The 15,316-nt window shown below is 34.9% G+C and overlaps 1 protein-coding gene across 2 annotated transcripts in view; it reads left to right on the top strand.

Moving 5' to 3' along the window:
- Positions 1 to 15,316, top strand: part of SLCO1C1 (solute carrier organic anion transporter family member 1C1) — a 118,264-nt gene that overhangs the window by 92,734 nt on the left and 10,214 nt on the right. For both annotated transcript variants that reach the window (XR_012470160.1, XM_074194321.1), the window contains one exon: positions 8,618 to 8,783. Coding sequence is in view for 1 of the 2 variants with exons in the window: in XM_074194321.1 (XP_074050422.1) it covers positions 8,618 to 8,783 (166 nt within the window). In the remaining variant the exon portion in view is untranslated. The remainder of the gene's footprint in view (positions 1 to 8,617; positions 8,784 to 15,316) is intronic.

Below are 15,316 nucleotides of genomic sequence, written 5' to 3'. Positions count from 1 at the left end.
TAGATAACTATAGAAATTTTAAATAATTCTTTCTCAAAAATTGATAAATCATACAGATCATACAGAAATGTAAAGAAAAAGAAAAAATATAGATCCAAACAGTTAAAAGTTAGATTTGCCCGGGGGAGTGAGGGGAGAGGCGGGAATAATTAGGTGGTTCAGTGGATAGAGCTCTGGCCCTGGAGTCAGGAGTACCTGAGTTCAAATGTGGCCTCAAACACTTAATAATTACCTAGTTGTATGGCCTCAGCCAAGTCACTTAACCCCATTAGCCTTGCAAAAAACTAAAAAAAAGTTAGATTTGAAAGACTTATGGTATCTCCTTAATTGAAACATTAAAGAATATTCATATTTTTCAGCAACATGTTATCTTTACAAAAATAGACACTGGCAAAGTGAAAAATATCAAATATTTTTCAATCTTACCTTCATACATTTCTTCAACATATAATGAGTAAATCAAGAAAGTAGGATGAATAACATAAGAGAAAGTCTTTTCCTCAAAAATAGCACAATAGGTCAAAGTCAATGCAAGGAAGTCTCAAAAGTAGCCTCATTCATATTTTTCAGATTGTCAATAAATCAACTCTAAGATTCTGAGGTTGGTTCCTCATAGTAGGTGCTTCTCTGGTATTCAGCTTGCAGACTGTAGCAGCAGCTTTGATTCTAATCTCCCCTTTTCTCTACCTATCTTTGCTCTTCCAAGCTTACTTCTTTGCATTTCTCATTGATTTGGCTTTTTTTTCTACTCATAACAGTCCCTTCTAAACCAAGTCAAAGTGCTTCAGATTATTCTTATTATAAAGCCCTCAGATAAAGTCAGAAAAATTCCCTAATTCCACTTGCTTTTAAATCTTGTTAAATATATAAAAGATATATTAAATCCATTCCTAATTATAAATGAATTTAGAGAATATAATAAAAAAGAAACAGGATTAAATATAAATAAACTTAATAATTCCAACCTAAATAACAATGGATCAAAGGGTAAAATTGGTAACTTTGTGAAAGAGAACAATAATGAGATATACTGGTACAGCAGTATGTAGAAGACAAAAATTGTATATCTGAAAACATCATAACAGAAAAGAAATGGCAAGGTAAGCACACAATTAAATTTAGATACTTGACAAATTCATAAACACAAAGTATAAAAGAAATTTTACAATTAAAGAAAGGAGGGCAACTAACATTTATAATGTAGTATATGCTATGCACCGTGTTATGTGCTTCATAGATATTATCTCATTTTGATGTTCACAACCTTAAGAGTTAGGTGCTATTATCATCTCCAATTAAAGCTGAGATAACTGAGGCAGAAAGAGGTCAAGTGTCTTGTGAGACACAGAATGAGTTTGGATATATATTTCAGGCTGGATTGGAATTCAAGACTTCCTGACTCCAAATCCAACACACTTTTCTCCCACTATATCACTTATTTAACTCCAATTAAAGAAGTAGATCAATTGGAAAATAAAGTTACTATTAAAGCAATAAAATTAAATGCTTCTCTAAAAAACTAGAAAAATAAACTTTAATTTGAATTTTAATTTGATAAATAAGCATAACTAGAGATGAATTCTATTTGGACATTGAAAGAGCAATTATTTAGCTCATTGTTCATTCATATTTTTCTTTAGTTTTATTGATGCATTTTAACCTCATCCAACCACTGAAATTTCAATTGCAACAAAGAAAAAGAAAAAACAAAAAAGCAAATCAACAGTGACATTCTTGAAAATGCTTGTCTTGATTTTTGCAAAATGAGATGACTAAATGTCCTTTTAAATAACGTTTCTTGTTGCCCTTGAATGCACAATAAAAGCAAGGTTATCATTCCCTCTTTTTGTTTCTATTGAAAGAATTCATGAGCCATCATTCTATTGTCAAAATTCCCTTTTGCCTTCTAGCTTCATTTAGAGAAGAAATTTCACATTGAAACAATTCATTTCCTGAGCCAAATGATGACTCATTCATTATTAGATAGAAATTTGACATTTAGATTTCTGACAGCTAAGTCAAAGTTTAAAGGGCTACCTGAAACTATTTGAATTTAACATTCTTTACTCACTTTTCCACTACTGTATCACTATTACTACTTAAGAAAAAATAGGTATCATAGACAATAGAAGGAAAGTAAAATATTATATGTGTATAATATTTTACTTTCCTTCTAGTTTGTAAGCATGAAGTACAAAAACTGCTGGTTTTTGAGTATTATTCTTTCTTACAATGACCTATATCTATTCCAGGAAAATAAGTCATTCTGCCTGTACACCCTCTCTTTTTTTGTATTTTTCTATTTTGGGAGTTTTTAACCTAAATATTAGGCATCTCTTTGTTGAAGTGGAGATCCAGTCAAAAGTGCCTGAGCAAGTTTTCTCTCTTCTTTTCCTCATAACTGAATAGCCAGTTCAGTTTATGCAATTATGACCATTTTTTAATTTAACCAGGAGAAATTATGAAAATCAGGTATAACACAAGTGTCCCATCAGGACATTGTTTTTTATTGATAAATACTTCCTTTATACCTCATGCTCTGGTCTCACATTTATTTCATTTATGATCTGAACCTATCTCACTGATGAAACCACAAATATATTCCTCTGCTAATGAGAGCAGACTGTCCTTATCTCTAATGATTATGAGTTAACTGTTTTAAAATTTTTTATTGCCCTTTTCCCTTTGTTTCTTGGTATCTCAAGTTAAAAATGAGATTATTTTTGTGTTCTAATTGGTGCCAAAAATTCTGAACTTTAATATCCAGTATGTTTATTATGTGTAATTGTCTAAACCTCCAAAAGTAAGTGCAATATATTGGAATATGTCCTAGTTGCAAAGCTATTTAGCCCAAATTGTGGAAATATAGACTGGTACTGTTGATGATAACATATTTGAAAACTTTCTATTTTAGTATTGTCAAACTAATCAGTGGTATAGCCTTTGAAAACCTTGACCTTGAATGTTATAATTCAGAAACACTGAAATAAAACTTATAGAGTTTTCTTTAAAGAACTTAAAGATTGCCTATGATACAATATATAAAACTTCAAAATAGTGTCATTTGTTTTGAGAGGAATTGTGGTATAATGGAGAAAGAGTTTCCTTCAAAGTTACATACAATTCAATGAATACCTTTATGCATTTGCATTTACATAGTAGATCCGAATATATATGTGTGTGTGTGTGTGTGTGTGTGTGTGTGTGTGTGTATGTGTGTATATATATATATATATATATATATATATATATATCTTAATTTCTTTTTAAGTACAGCTTTCAAAACATTCTAAGACTATGAATTAAAGAATTTTCTTATCCAGGAGTTATATCAATGAATTCAGCGATCTATTACCAATGTCCTATTCCCTTTGGAATGAAAGGAAAGTCCATCACCAGTCTGGTAACTTTCCTAAAACTTGTAAAAACTAAAGCAGTTAAGCAAGCACAATAAAAGTGATTAAAGTACTAAAATTCTATAAAATTTAGATTAATCATAGTGACTAATCTTTGCTCTTACTCTTCTTAGTTTAGAGGTGGGGAATTAAGGACTTTCTATAAGATAATGTTACTTTATTTCTTGGATTTTGCTTTAGTTTTCTTTGTCAAAAGAATGCATTCAATGAAAGTTATGTGCTGCCATTAATTCTGATGTAAAAATGTATAAATAAAATGTATTAATTAAGGGGGGCTCTCAAAATTGATCTAGGACTATGGTCAGAGCAGGGAGGGGCCAAGATGGTGGCGTGAGGCAGGATTTCCCTAAAACTTGTTTCCCCCAAAACTCCAAAAGCATCGAATTATTACTCTGGCCAAAATTTAGAGGGGGCAGAACCCACAGAAAGACTGAGTGAAACAATTTCCCAGTCCACAACAACTTAGCAGTTCAGCAGAAATGTCTGTTTCACTGGGATCAGGGTTGGAAGCAGCCACAGTGCAGCCAAGAGATCATCAGAGCAGCTCAAAGGGGCAGTAAGAAAACTCTGCTGCACTAGAATGTGGAAGAACTGGCTTCAGAACAGACCTGCAGTGAGAACCTGCAGCAGGAATAGGGGAAACCATCCTACACCTCCAGAGTACAGCACACAAATGGTAAGGGGGGTAGGGGGAGATTATAGAAATCCCTCTGCTCTCCCAGGGGCAGGACTCTGCTGTTTGCCCATACTCAGATTCAGATTGCAGTTTTGGCTTCCATACTAAGGTAGCTGAGCAGGGACCATCCTCACAGCTCCAAGGGCAGAGAAGAGCATTTGTGGTCATTTACATATCAAAGCACAGGCGAGAGAGCATAAAACCTTGGAGGAATAAAGGTCCCAAGGGGATGCCCCCCCCCCAAAAAAAACCCCAAAGCCTTGGAAGTGTGGTAAATTAGTCTTAGGCTGAGGAAATGAGTACACAAAGGGAAAAGATGAATATGACCATAGAAAATTACTTTGGTCCCATGGAAGATTCAGAAGATGACAAAACTTGAAGCTCCTATATCCACAGCCTCTAAGAGAAATAGAAAATGGTCTCAGGCTATAGATGAGCTCAAAAGGACTTTGAAAAGCAATTAAGAGAGGTAGAGGAAAAATTGGGAGGAGATGAGAGGGATACAGATACATCAAGAAAACCAAAGCAGCAGTTTGGTGAAAGCAATTCAAAAAAATACTGAAGAAAATAATATGTTAAAAACCGGTTTAGGCCAAATGGAAAAAGCAAAACAAAAAGCAAATGAGAAGAAGAGTGCCTTAAAAAGCAGAATTGGCCAGCTGGAAAGGGAGATAAAAAAGCTCTCTGAAGAAAATAACTCCTTCAAATGCAGAATGGAACTAAAGGAAGTTGATGACTTTGAGAGAAATCAGGAAGAAATAAAACTCTTCCAAGAAAGCCAAAAATTAGAAGAAAATGTGAAATATGTCATTGGAAAAATCAATTAAGAAAATATTCATTTTTAAGCCCTTAGCAGATTTTCTAGAATATAGTATATATATATATATATATATATATATATATATATATATATATATATATATATATATCACTTAAATGCTCATTCCCTTCATTTTCCCTCTTTGCTATTTATTTGACACTGATAAGAACATCACTCACTCCTAAAATTTAAATAGTTATGTGGTATAGTGAATACAGGACAATCAGGAAATCTAGATTCTGGGAGTTATAGAAAAGACATTGCATGAATTCAAGTAAGTCATATAGTCTCCATTTGAAAAATGAAGGAATTGGATTGAATGTCATCTGAATTGACTTCCAGATACATTTCTAGAAATCTACATTATCCAGATTTTCTTCCTTCTTTTCTGGACATTTCATCAATTGTTTCTTCCACTTTTTTTTTTAGTTTTTTGCAAGGCAAATGGAGTTAAGTGGCTTGCCCAAGGCCACACAGCTAGGTAATTATTAAGTGTCTGAGACCTGATTTGAATCCAAGTACTCCTGACTCCAGGGCCAGTGCCCTGAGCCGCCTAGCCACCCCTTCTTCCACTTTTAATTACAATTCCTTATTTATCTCTACTGAATAGCTCACTAATTTCAAAAGGTTTTAAACATTGGACTTTTTCTTCCCAAATCTAATTCTCACTTGATTTCCAGATTCATATAAAAATTATCAAATTTATATTCCCATTTCAATTCCCAACTCCAAAACTCACCATGTTCAATAAAGAACTCATATACTAAATTCAAACTCCCTCAACGAAATCATTTGCTTTATTGTTAAAATTAGGTAACAAGGTGCTCTGGTGCATATGGTGCTGGGACTGGAGTCACAAATCATTGGAAACACAACTGATCTTGAAAAGAGATCCAGAGAAATAATTCAACAATTATTGGGCTACCTGAAAGTTATGGCCAGGAAAAGAGCCTAGACTTCATTTGTCAAGAAATAATATAGAAAAATTGTCCTGAGATCCTAGAAGCAGAGGGGACAATAGAAATTGAGGGAATTCACTGGTCACCTCCTAAAAGAAATTCCCAAAAGAAAAACATCCAGGAATTTTACAGCCAAATACCAAATCTCCCAAGTCAAAGAGAAAATACTAAAAACTGTCAGAAACAAACAATTCAACTACTGAGGCTCTATAGTCAGGATTACATGGGATCTGACAGCATCTATATTAAGGACTCATAGGGATTGGATTAGGATATTTCAGAAGGCAAAAGATCTTGGTTTACAATCAAGAATCAACTGCCCAACTGAACATCATCTTTCAGGATAAAAGATGGACTTTCAATGAAAGAGGGCCAGAGTTTCACAGAAAGTTTGATCTTCAAGTACAAGTCTCTGATGAACCATAGAGGGGATGGATGAGAAGGACTGTGAGGAACTTAATGATGTTGAACTGTTTGTATTCCTGCATGGGAAGAAGATATTGATAACTCATTATGAACTTTCTCATTTATAAGACAGGGCATAGGAAGGAGCAAAATATAATGGTATAATAAAGTAAAAGGAGTCAATGGGTGATAAAAGAAATTACTGGGAGGAAAAGAAAGGAGAGGAGGAAGAAGGGGGGGGATAAGATTTCACATAAGAGTCAAGAAAAAGCTTTTTCAATGGAGTGTAATAGGAGAAGGCGAAGGGGAACGAGTGAGTCTTCAATCTCATCAGAAATGGCTCAAAGAGGAAATAAAATATACATTTAAAAGGGTATTTTACCCTAGGAAAAATAAGGAGAAAGGGATGGGATAAGAGGGAATGGGGGGATGGAAGGAAGGATCAGGTGATAAAAGAGAGAGCAGATTGTGGGAGACGGCACTCAGATACAACGTGCTTTTGAACACGAACAGGATGAAAGGAGAGAGAGAGAGAGAATAGAATAAATAATAGTGGGGAAGAATAGAGTGGAGGGAAATGCAGCTTGTAATAGCAACTGTGGGAGAAATATTGAAGCAGATTCTCTCATGGACTTATGATAAAGAAGGCAACTCACCCCAGAGAGAGAGCCATTGAAATCTGAACACAGACTGAAGTACATCTTTTTTCTCTTTCACTATTCTTGACATTTCTCATCTTCTTGGGGGGGGGCGGGGTTTATGTTTACTTGCATAACAAAATTATTGTAATAATATCAAATAAAAATAAAATTTTAAAAAATTGATCCAGGACTTCAAGTAGGACACACTTGTTTAGGTTGTCTTACTGGGCCACTGAAATTACCCTACAGAGAATCAAGGGAGGTAGTGTAACCTAGAGGAAAGATTATTGGTCTTTGAGTCAGAAGTCTTGAATTTAAATCTCAGTTCTTATATTCTTGAGTCATGTAACCTTTGACAAGTCATTTCAAATTCATGGCCCTTAGTTTCCACATTTGGCAAATGTGGATAATAATGTTTGCATTGTCTCTCTAAGAAGGCTATTGTAAGGAAGACACTCTATTGACCTTAATTCTTTTTAAATTTTATTTAAGGCAATGGAGCTAAGTGACTTGCCCAAAGTCACCCAGCTAGGCAATTATTAAGTGTCTGAATCCAGATTTGACCTCAGGACCTCCTGACTCCAGGGCTGGTGCTATCTACACTGTACCACCTAGCTACCTCCCTTACCTTACCATTCTTTAGAAATGAGTTAATGCTGTTTTGGAAGGACTAATATTTTCCCTTCCTTATAAATAATCCCTGTTGACACCATCAATGATCTTCATTTAGTCTGCCTTAGTACCTCAAAGCTACATTTAAGATTAGTCTTGGAGTATGAAGTTTTAATTGTAAAATGACAGGGTTTTTAAGTGAGAAAGAAAAGAGCAAAGATCACAGAACTGACTCCAAATTTTGTTTTTCTTTTTTGTTTTTTGATGGAAAAACTAAAAAAGGGGGGGTGCAAAATAAGTAAAAAGAGGAAAAAGTACAAGCTAAACAAAACAAAACAAGAAATCCTAGGAACTGTAAAGTAAGATTACAAGATGCAGTAGGAAGAATTGTGAATTTAGAGGCATATGACTTGGGACAAATCTTGCTTCTGTCACTTATACTTCTTGTATGGACAAGTCATTTTACCTCCTTGGGCCTCATTTCTCTATATCTAAAATGACAAAGTTGTAGGAGATGATCTTAAAGGCCCTTAAATGCATGATCCTATAACAGTGGAAAAGAAAAGTTGAAAGGAATTAGAGTAATAAGAGTTAGTGAACTAAATAATGCAGGCATCATTAGAAAATTGAAAGACTACAGAAATAGAATTGACGGAGGAAGAATTGCATGCATAAAAGACAATTGAATGAAAAGGATAAAGACTGAGGGAAAAGTAAAAGAATGAATGAATGAAAGAACAGATGAAATTATCAATGTAGGAGATGTGTCACATTTGCTTAGGCACTACAGAAATAAGTCCAAGTAAAATTGGAATTCAATAAATATTATTGACCCAAAGTCACAAGTCAGAGACTAGAGCTTTTGTGTAATGGTACTTCAAGTACTGATATAGCCTAACCACTGGACCACCTGAAATCCTTTTTCAGAATTGAGTAATATGAAAATATTTTCTTTGGTTACCATTTTAAAAACATGCTCATACATACTGACTCAACTGATGATCTACATTTTAAAATTTCATCAGGCAGAAGGGTGTGGATTTGACCTTCCAAGGGATAATATTTTATATTGTTATATTTATTTACAGCACCAGACAAGTCTCTTATTATGAACGAGCTCTCCTATCAAATTGCAATTCAGGATGCACATGTTCAAAGACAGAATGGGATCCTATATGTGGAGAAAATGGAATTACCTATGTTTCTGCATGCCTTGCTGGTTGCCAAACTTCTACTGGAAGTGGGAAAAATACAGTAAGGAATTCTTCCATCTTAATTATGTACCCAAATGTTGATGGTAGTTGGTAAAAGCTTAAGTAAACCACAGAACAAGTGATTGAATTGTAAATTTAGCCTTTTCTTTTATCTTGGGCTCATTTCTATGTCAGGGAAAATGCTACCCCAGCTAGGGAAAATATATATCAAAGTGAATTGGGATGTAGGGAGCAGATCTTGTACTTACAAGTAGCTTATTGCATTGGAAAAAAGTAGAGTAGAGAAGTGATCATAGAATCAAGAATGTATGATACTGAGGATTATAAATGATACTATCTCACTCCTAATGAATTATAATTGAATATACCATATATTCCCTATTTTTCTCAACTCCATGCTCTGGCATTGAAGTGGAAAAAGTCATACTATTTGATAGAATTCCACAGGACTAAGTTTCTTTGACTCTTGATTTTCCTTTTGGAGTCACTGGTTTTGATCAATTCATCTATACCAAAGAATATTTATTGAATACCTCTTGGGGGTATTTTACATTATGCTAAAACTCAAAGGATGCAAAGAAGTATTAAATGACATAAGAATCATAAACTCTACTTAGGGAAACAGACAAATAGCCAATAACTAGCAATGCGATATTGTATAGGTTCAATACTAAATGAGTGGCATAGGTAATGCTTAATTTTGAAGAGAAAATAATCTCTAAGAACTGGGGTAATTGGAGAATATTTGTAAGAGGGCATAGGATATTATTTAGTTCTTGTAAGATGAGTCTGACATAAATTAGAGAAGGACAAATATAGGTCATTCCAGCTAGGAGATATAATATTAAAAAGGTCAGGTCTGGAAAGGTCTGCCAATCCCCTAGTTCCCAGGATAAGTAGAAAGCCAGCAATAGTGTAGAATTTCTATTATTCTTCTATAAGGAAAGCTAGAACCTTTTGTTGGATATACATTGATTCTAACTTCAAAAATACAAATGATGCTGGATTGAAAATCAAGCAGATGGTGTTTAGGTGATGCCAAGTAAACTACCTGGAGCTATAACTCTCAACTATTTCATCCACTCTCATTAGTTCCACATGGTTCCCAAATCTCTATATCTGTCTTCAGACCAAGAATCAATTCCCATGTCTAATGGGTTAATGGGCATATCCATCAATTAGACTTTCTTGTTTTATCTTATATCTTCCATATTTAAAAATAAACTCATTATCTTGGTATCATAAGAACACTGATTTTTAAATGGAAGTATAACTAAAGTTTATCTTCTCTCTAATTATATTTTATACAAGTAGGGAAATTGAGAAATAACTTATCCAAGGTCATATAGGTCAGAAGAAGAAGAAGAAGAAGAAGAAGAAGAAGAAGAAAGAAGAAGAAGAAAATTAGAATTCCAAATCAGTCTCAAGATTTCAAATTCATCACCATTTCCTGACTACTATTTTCTCCAAAATTTATTTCAGTTCTTGATTTCCTTTTTCTTTTCTGACAAACCAGGATCAAGATTTCAGTTACCTTTGTTTTGCTCTCTATCCTGGCTCCTACATCAAGTGAATTCCAGCTTTGAAGAGAGAAGACATGAGTTTGAATCTCTATTCCACTATTGTGGATGACTGAGTAATTCATAAAGTCTCTGTGACTCATTTCACCACTCAAAGAATAAAAAGCTTAGACTATATTCATTTCAAGCAATATTATTTAGTTTTTAAAATGTACTAGGAACAATACTAAAAACTGGGGATATGAAGGAAAAAACAGTCCAGCATATAGTGATCCCTTCATTCTTCCTTCAGAATCATAAAATTACAGAGTTGAAAGGGACCTCATAGGTCCAAATCAACTTAGACAGAGAAGTCTGCTATAATATACTTGATAATTGATGTCCAAGTTTTATCTTGAAGAGCTCTCATGTAAAGGAAATTCACTTAATATCAGGGAACTACATTTTATTTTGGCACAGCTCTAATTGGAAAGGAGTTTTTCCAGCCTAAATCCATTTTTTCTCCAATCAGAACCATCATCCATTGTTCTAGGTGAGATAGAACCTGGTATTTCTAGCTTCAACAATAAAAATGATGCTGGATTAGCAAACCAAGTACATGACGTATTTAGGTGTTTATGACAGAACTTTTTTGAATTTCTGTCATTGAAAGTCAAATATCTATTCTAATTCCTCTTCCATAGGAAAGTTATTTATGTTTTACCTGACTCAGTGATTTAAAAAAAATCAAACTTATATGATACAGTGTCAAACAATGATTCCTGAGACACTTCACTAGAGATTTCTTTCTAAATTGGCCATTAATGGTTAATTGGATGATTAATTAATAGTCTAAAGGCCTCTCCTTTTAGGTAGTTCTTAATTCAAATAATCATACTTTGTTCTACCCCGTATTTATCATATTTTTATAAAAGGGTGACATTAGGGTTTTAAGAATGAATTTCATTCACAGTTATCTACATCTACAACATTTCCTTGATCTATAAGCCTTTCAATCACATTAGGAAGGAAAACAAATTTACCTTGCCATGACTAACTGTTGATGAACTCAGATTTCCTCTTTAGACAGTATTCTTTTCTGGATGTTCATTATTCTTTTCTTTAATAGTATATCAAGATTGAAATCATACCCCCTGGGGTATAGGTTATAGATTTCACTCTCTTCCATTTAAAAAAAATTGATGTATTTCCCCTTTCACATTCCTATGCTATCTTTTTCCATTCTGCAAAATCTTTCAAAGATCACTGGTTCAAAAATACTATCTACTAGTTCTTTCAGTCCTTTTGTATGTATTACCTTTAGGCTTAGTTATTTGAATTCATAAATACTTTCCAACTCCTATTTTTTTCAGGTTTCAAGTCCCTATGTCATATTTTATCTGTTCCTTTGATTTCAGTGATCTTTCTAATTGGCAGACAAAAAAAGAAGAAATTTTTTTTTAAAATGTATTTCTGCCATATCTTCATCACTTATTACAGTTTTCTGCCCATTTCTAGAAGTGAAGATCTCCTCATTTCAACATATTTAATAACAAGATATTCTTTCTGCTGTCATCTTTCCTTCTGAGCACTATTCATGAATTTCTATGGTTGGAGAGCATTTTTTTTAAATCTAAGATGGACCCTGAATTCCTGGGGTATCCATGTAGGTTCATTTTCTTCCTCACTGATATTGTGTCTCTTGGCATCTTCAGAAATTTTTTCTTAAGTATTCCCATCCCTCCTAGAACTGTGTTCCCTATAGAATTTTACTTTATTAGGTCCTACCTGTCCTTTCTTTGAACCCTTTGAAACATTTCCTCCCCAAATCTAAATTGCATATGAGTTTTTTAACCTTTTGCTTTCTATAACAAATTCCAAACTGTATAGGTCATTTCTCTTAGCCCAGTATTACTATCAATTTCACTCCAATAAACAGTTTCTCAAAGTTAATGAAATCCTATACAATATCTTTTAAGTCTGTTTTCTTGTTTCCATTTCAACCTGGACCATTTCAGTTCAGTCTCTAACTATCACTAGACTCCCAAATATCCTTATGCAGTCAACCTGACATTCATCCAATCCATAATTCTGCCAATCTGCCAAAGTCCCATACAGATGACTTTTCCTACTTTCTTACATACCCATATAATACACGTGGTGATTGGCTCACTTGGATTTTGTCCTTAGTTATCAAAGAAGATCAAAATGACATCCCTATTTTGAAACAAATTACAATGTGTTCCAGTTGTGTTCCACTGTAGCTGATAAGTCCAATATGATTTTGGAATGTTCTACCACAGGTCAGGCACAAACAGTCCATGTGAATACCTGGGTTGGTACTCTAAAATTATGTATGCCATGTTTCTTTTGAACTGTTCAATTCTGACCTTCTCATAGAGTGTAGCACCCTCACTGTTGAGGGCATGCTATTCTGGATGGTCCAATGCCAGTGTCTCACATGCCACACAGTCAATTCCAAGGATCTCAAGAGAAAGACCCTCAGGGTGTCCCAGTATCACTTCTTCTGACCCCCTTATAAGTACTTGCCCTATTTGAGCTCTCCATAGAATAGTCTTTTTGACAAGCATATTCCTGACATTCTAACAATAAAACTAGCCCATTGTAGTTATACTCTTTGCAGATCTCAGGTGGAATAGAATCTGTCCCAGGTGCTTTGCCTCTTGAAAGGAGCCTAATGGCATTCACAACCTCTTCTTCAGTTGGAACTTCAGCTGGAGACTTCAACTTTATGAACTATCCTGGAGTTCTCATTTTTCATTTATCAGCTTCTATATTTCCCCATCATTTTCATAAAACTAGTCTTGATGTTTGAGAATATTCTGGTCCACATGAGCAGGTGCAGTGTTGTACACCCAATCTCTGAAAACTGCCCACTCTTTTTCTGCTCCACTATTGCCAACTGTGTGTAGGCTCAGTTTTCCCTCTAAGTTAGCAACAAACTGTTCCTGCTCAGAGAGACACTCTAATCCCTTGACATTAATTTTTCTAGTATTCCTTATGCCTTGGGGCCACTGCTTTAGTTGAATTGAATATATAAGTTAGAAAGAATGAGCCTGTGATCATTTCAGCACTGTGCACCCACCATACATTGCTTTTGTCATTCTCACATCCTTTCTGTATCTTCTCCTTATGATCATATAGTCCATTAGATAGATGTCAATGTTTGCTATGATGGTGTATCCAGGAAGTTTTATTGCCTTTAAGTAAACAGAAGACAGAATTTGTGATGGGAAGGTCATAAGATATGCAGCTCTTTAGTAGGTTTCCAACTCCATTTGTCCCAAGGACTCCCTGCTATGTATGGTAATTTAAGCCTATTCTAGCATTAAAGTCACATAGAATTATGAGCTCCTCCTCTTTTGATACATTGATAAGGATCTCAAGGTCTTCATACAATTTTTCTTTAATTTCATCAGTGTAAGGCATAGTGAGAGCATAAACACTAATGATGTTAGCATGGTATTTTCCTGGAAGTGGCAATCTCTTTTTCATGGCTTTGTTATTCACTCCTTTTGGTAGGCATACAAGAATGTTGATGAGATCATTTTTTTATGACAAACCTCTGCCCCAGGTTCAGGATATTCCCCTTCATTGTGACCACTCCAGAAAAATGTGTATCCAGCTCCAACTTCAGTAAGTTGGACTTCATTTGCCAGTCTTGTTTCATTCAGAGCTGCTATTTGGCTGAGTTCTTTCTCATAAGAGCTGTTCATCTTTCAGATCTATTGGATCTTGTGTTGTCTATGAATATGTGCATCTTCTGTACGCAAATTGTGAGTGAAAACTTCTTTGAAGAAGGTTTTGCAATTTGTTTGTGTGTTTGTATGCGTGTGTCTACCACACCATGGAATCCCTACTTGCCATGGTAATCAGACTAAGGTTGGGTAAACGGACAATTTTTAAGGCGTCATTTTTAGCCCTTTCCTTCCATCAGGAATTGAGCAGTGGGATCCTTTAAAGGGTTGCTCATTCTCTCAGGGTACTGCCAAAACTAATTGCTGCTTTCAGTGGGAAAACAACCCTATGACCTTAGCAGCCTTGTGTGTGGAGTTGTGGCTACAGCTCTCACTGTATACACACCTGCTGGATTGTCACTTGTGCCCATTGCACAGAACTTCGATGAATGTAAAGTAAAGTATGGGTGATGTATTTTGATGTGTGCATAAATTGCAAAGCTGCCTCACTGTATTCCAAAATCATCAAGATCCAGCATGGCAAGGTAAAATCATGACAATTGATGATGACTCTAGATGCAGTGGATGACCTTGGTGTCTTCAATCGCTAACCAAGCTCTAAGCACTCCATAGCATCTGCTTCAGTTGACTTCGTGACCATTGGAACAAGTGTTATCATCCAACCATTCCACCTGTGGACTTTACATGCTTGGGATAGACACACAACTCATCGATGAGTTTGAGACTCTCTTTGGTTAACCCCAGCCTGGTTTAGCCTGCCTACCAAAATGGTTTACTGGGGTGTGGCTGTTGAACATGCTACAGTTTCTTGGAGCCAAGGTGAGTGTTAGGTGACTTAGGTGGACATGAAAGATGGAAAGCAGATGTGAAAAGGGTTTAGCATCACTCACACCAAAGGTACTAGTCTTCCTTGAACACACCCTAAACCCCTATCATAAGCACTTGTTAATTATAAAGCAGTGACTGATTTTTATATCTAGTCTATGGAATCTGTTATTTTATAGCTGTATATACATATATTTACATAACTTGCCATCCTTTATTTCTCTAGCACCCTTCATCAAGGCTAACCACTAGATCAGAATTTTCTTTTGCTCATGACAAGGGGACTCACTTCCTGTTGACTTCCTCAGGAGCAATAAAATTCATGATAAACAATGAATACTTCTACTATTTGACAAAAATTGTTGGGAAAACTGGAAAACAGTATGGTTAAAAATTAGCATAGAATCAGATTTCGCATCCTATACCAAATTAAGGTCAAAATGGGTACAGGATTTAATCATAAAATGCAACATCCTAGACCAATTAACAGACCAAGAAATACTCTAACTCTCAGGTCTATGGAAAGGGAA

Source organism: Macrotis lagotis, chromosome 7, assembly GCF_037893015.1.
Source record: "Macrotis lagotis isolate mMagLag1 chromosome 7, bilby.v1.9.chrom.fasta, whole genome shotgun sequence".
In the NCBI taxonomy this organism is placed as follows: Eukaryota; Metazoa; Chordata; class Mammalia; order Peramelemorphia; family Peramelidae; genus Macrotis; species Macrotis lagotis.
Note: the sequence above shows the minus strand (reverse complement) of the source record. Positions and strands in the feature narration are given on the sequence as shown.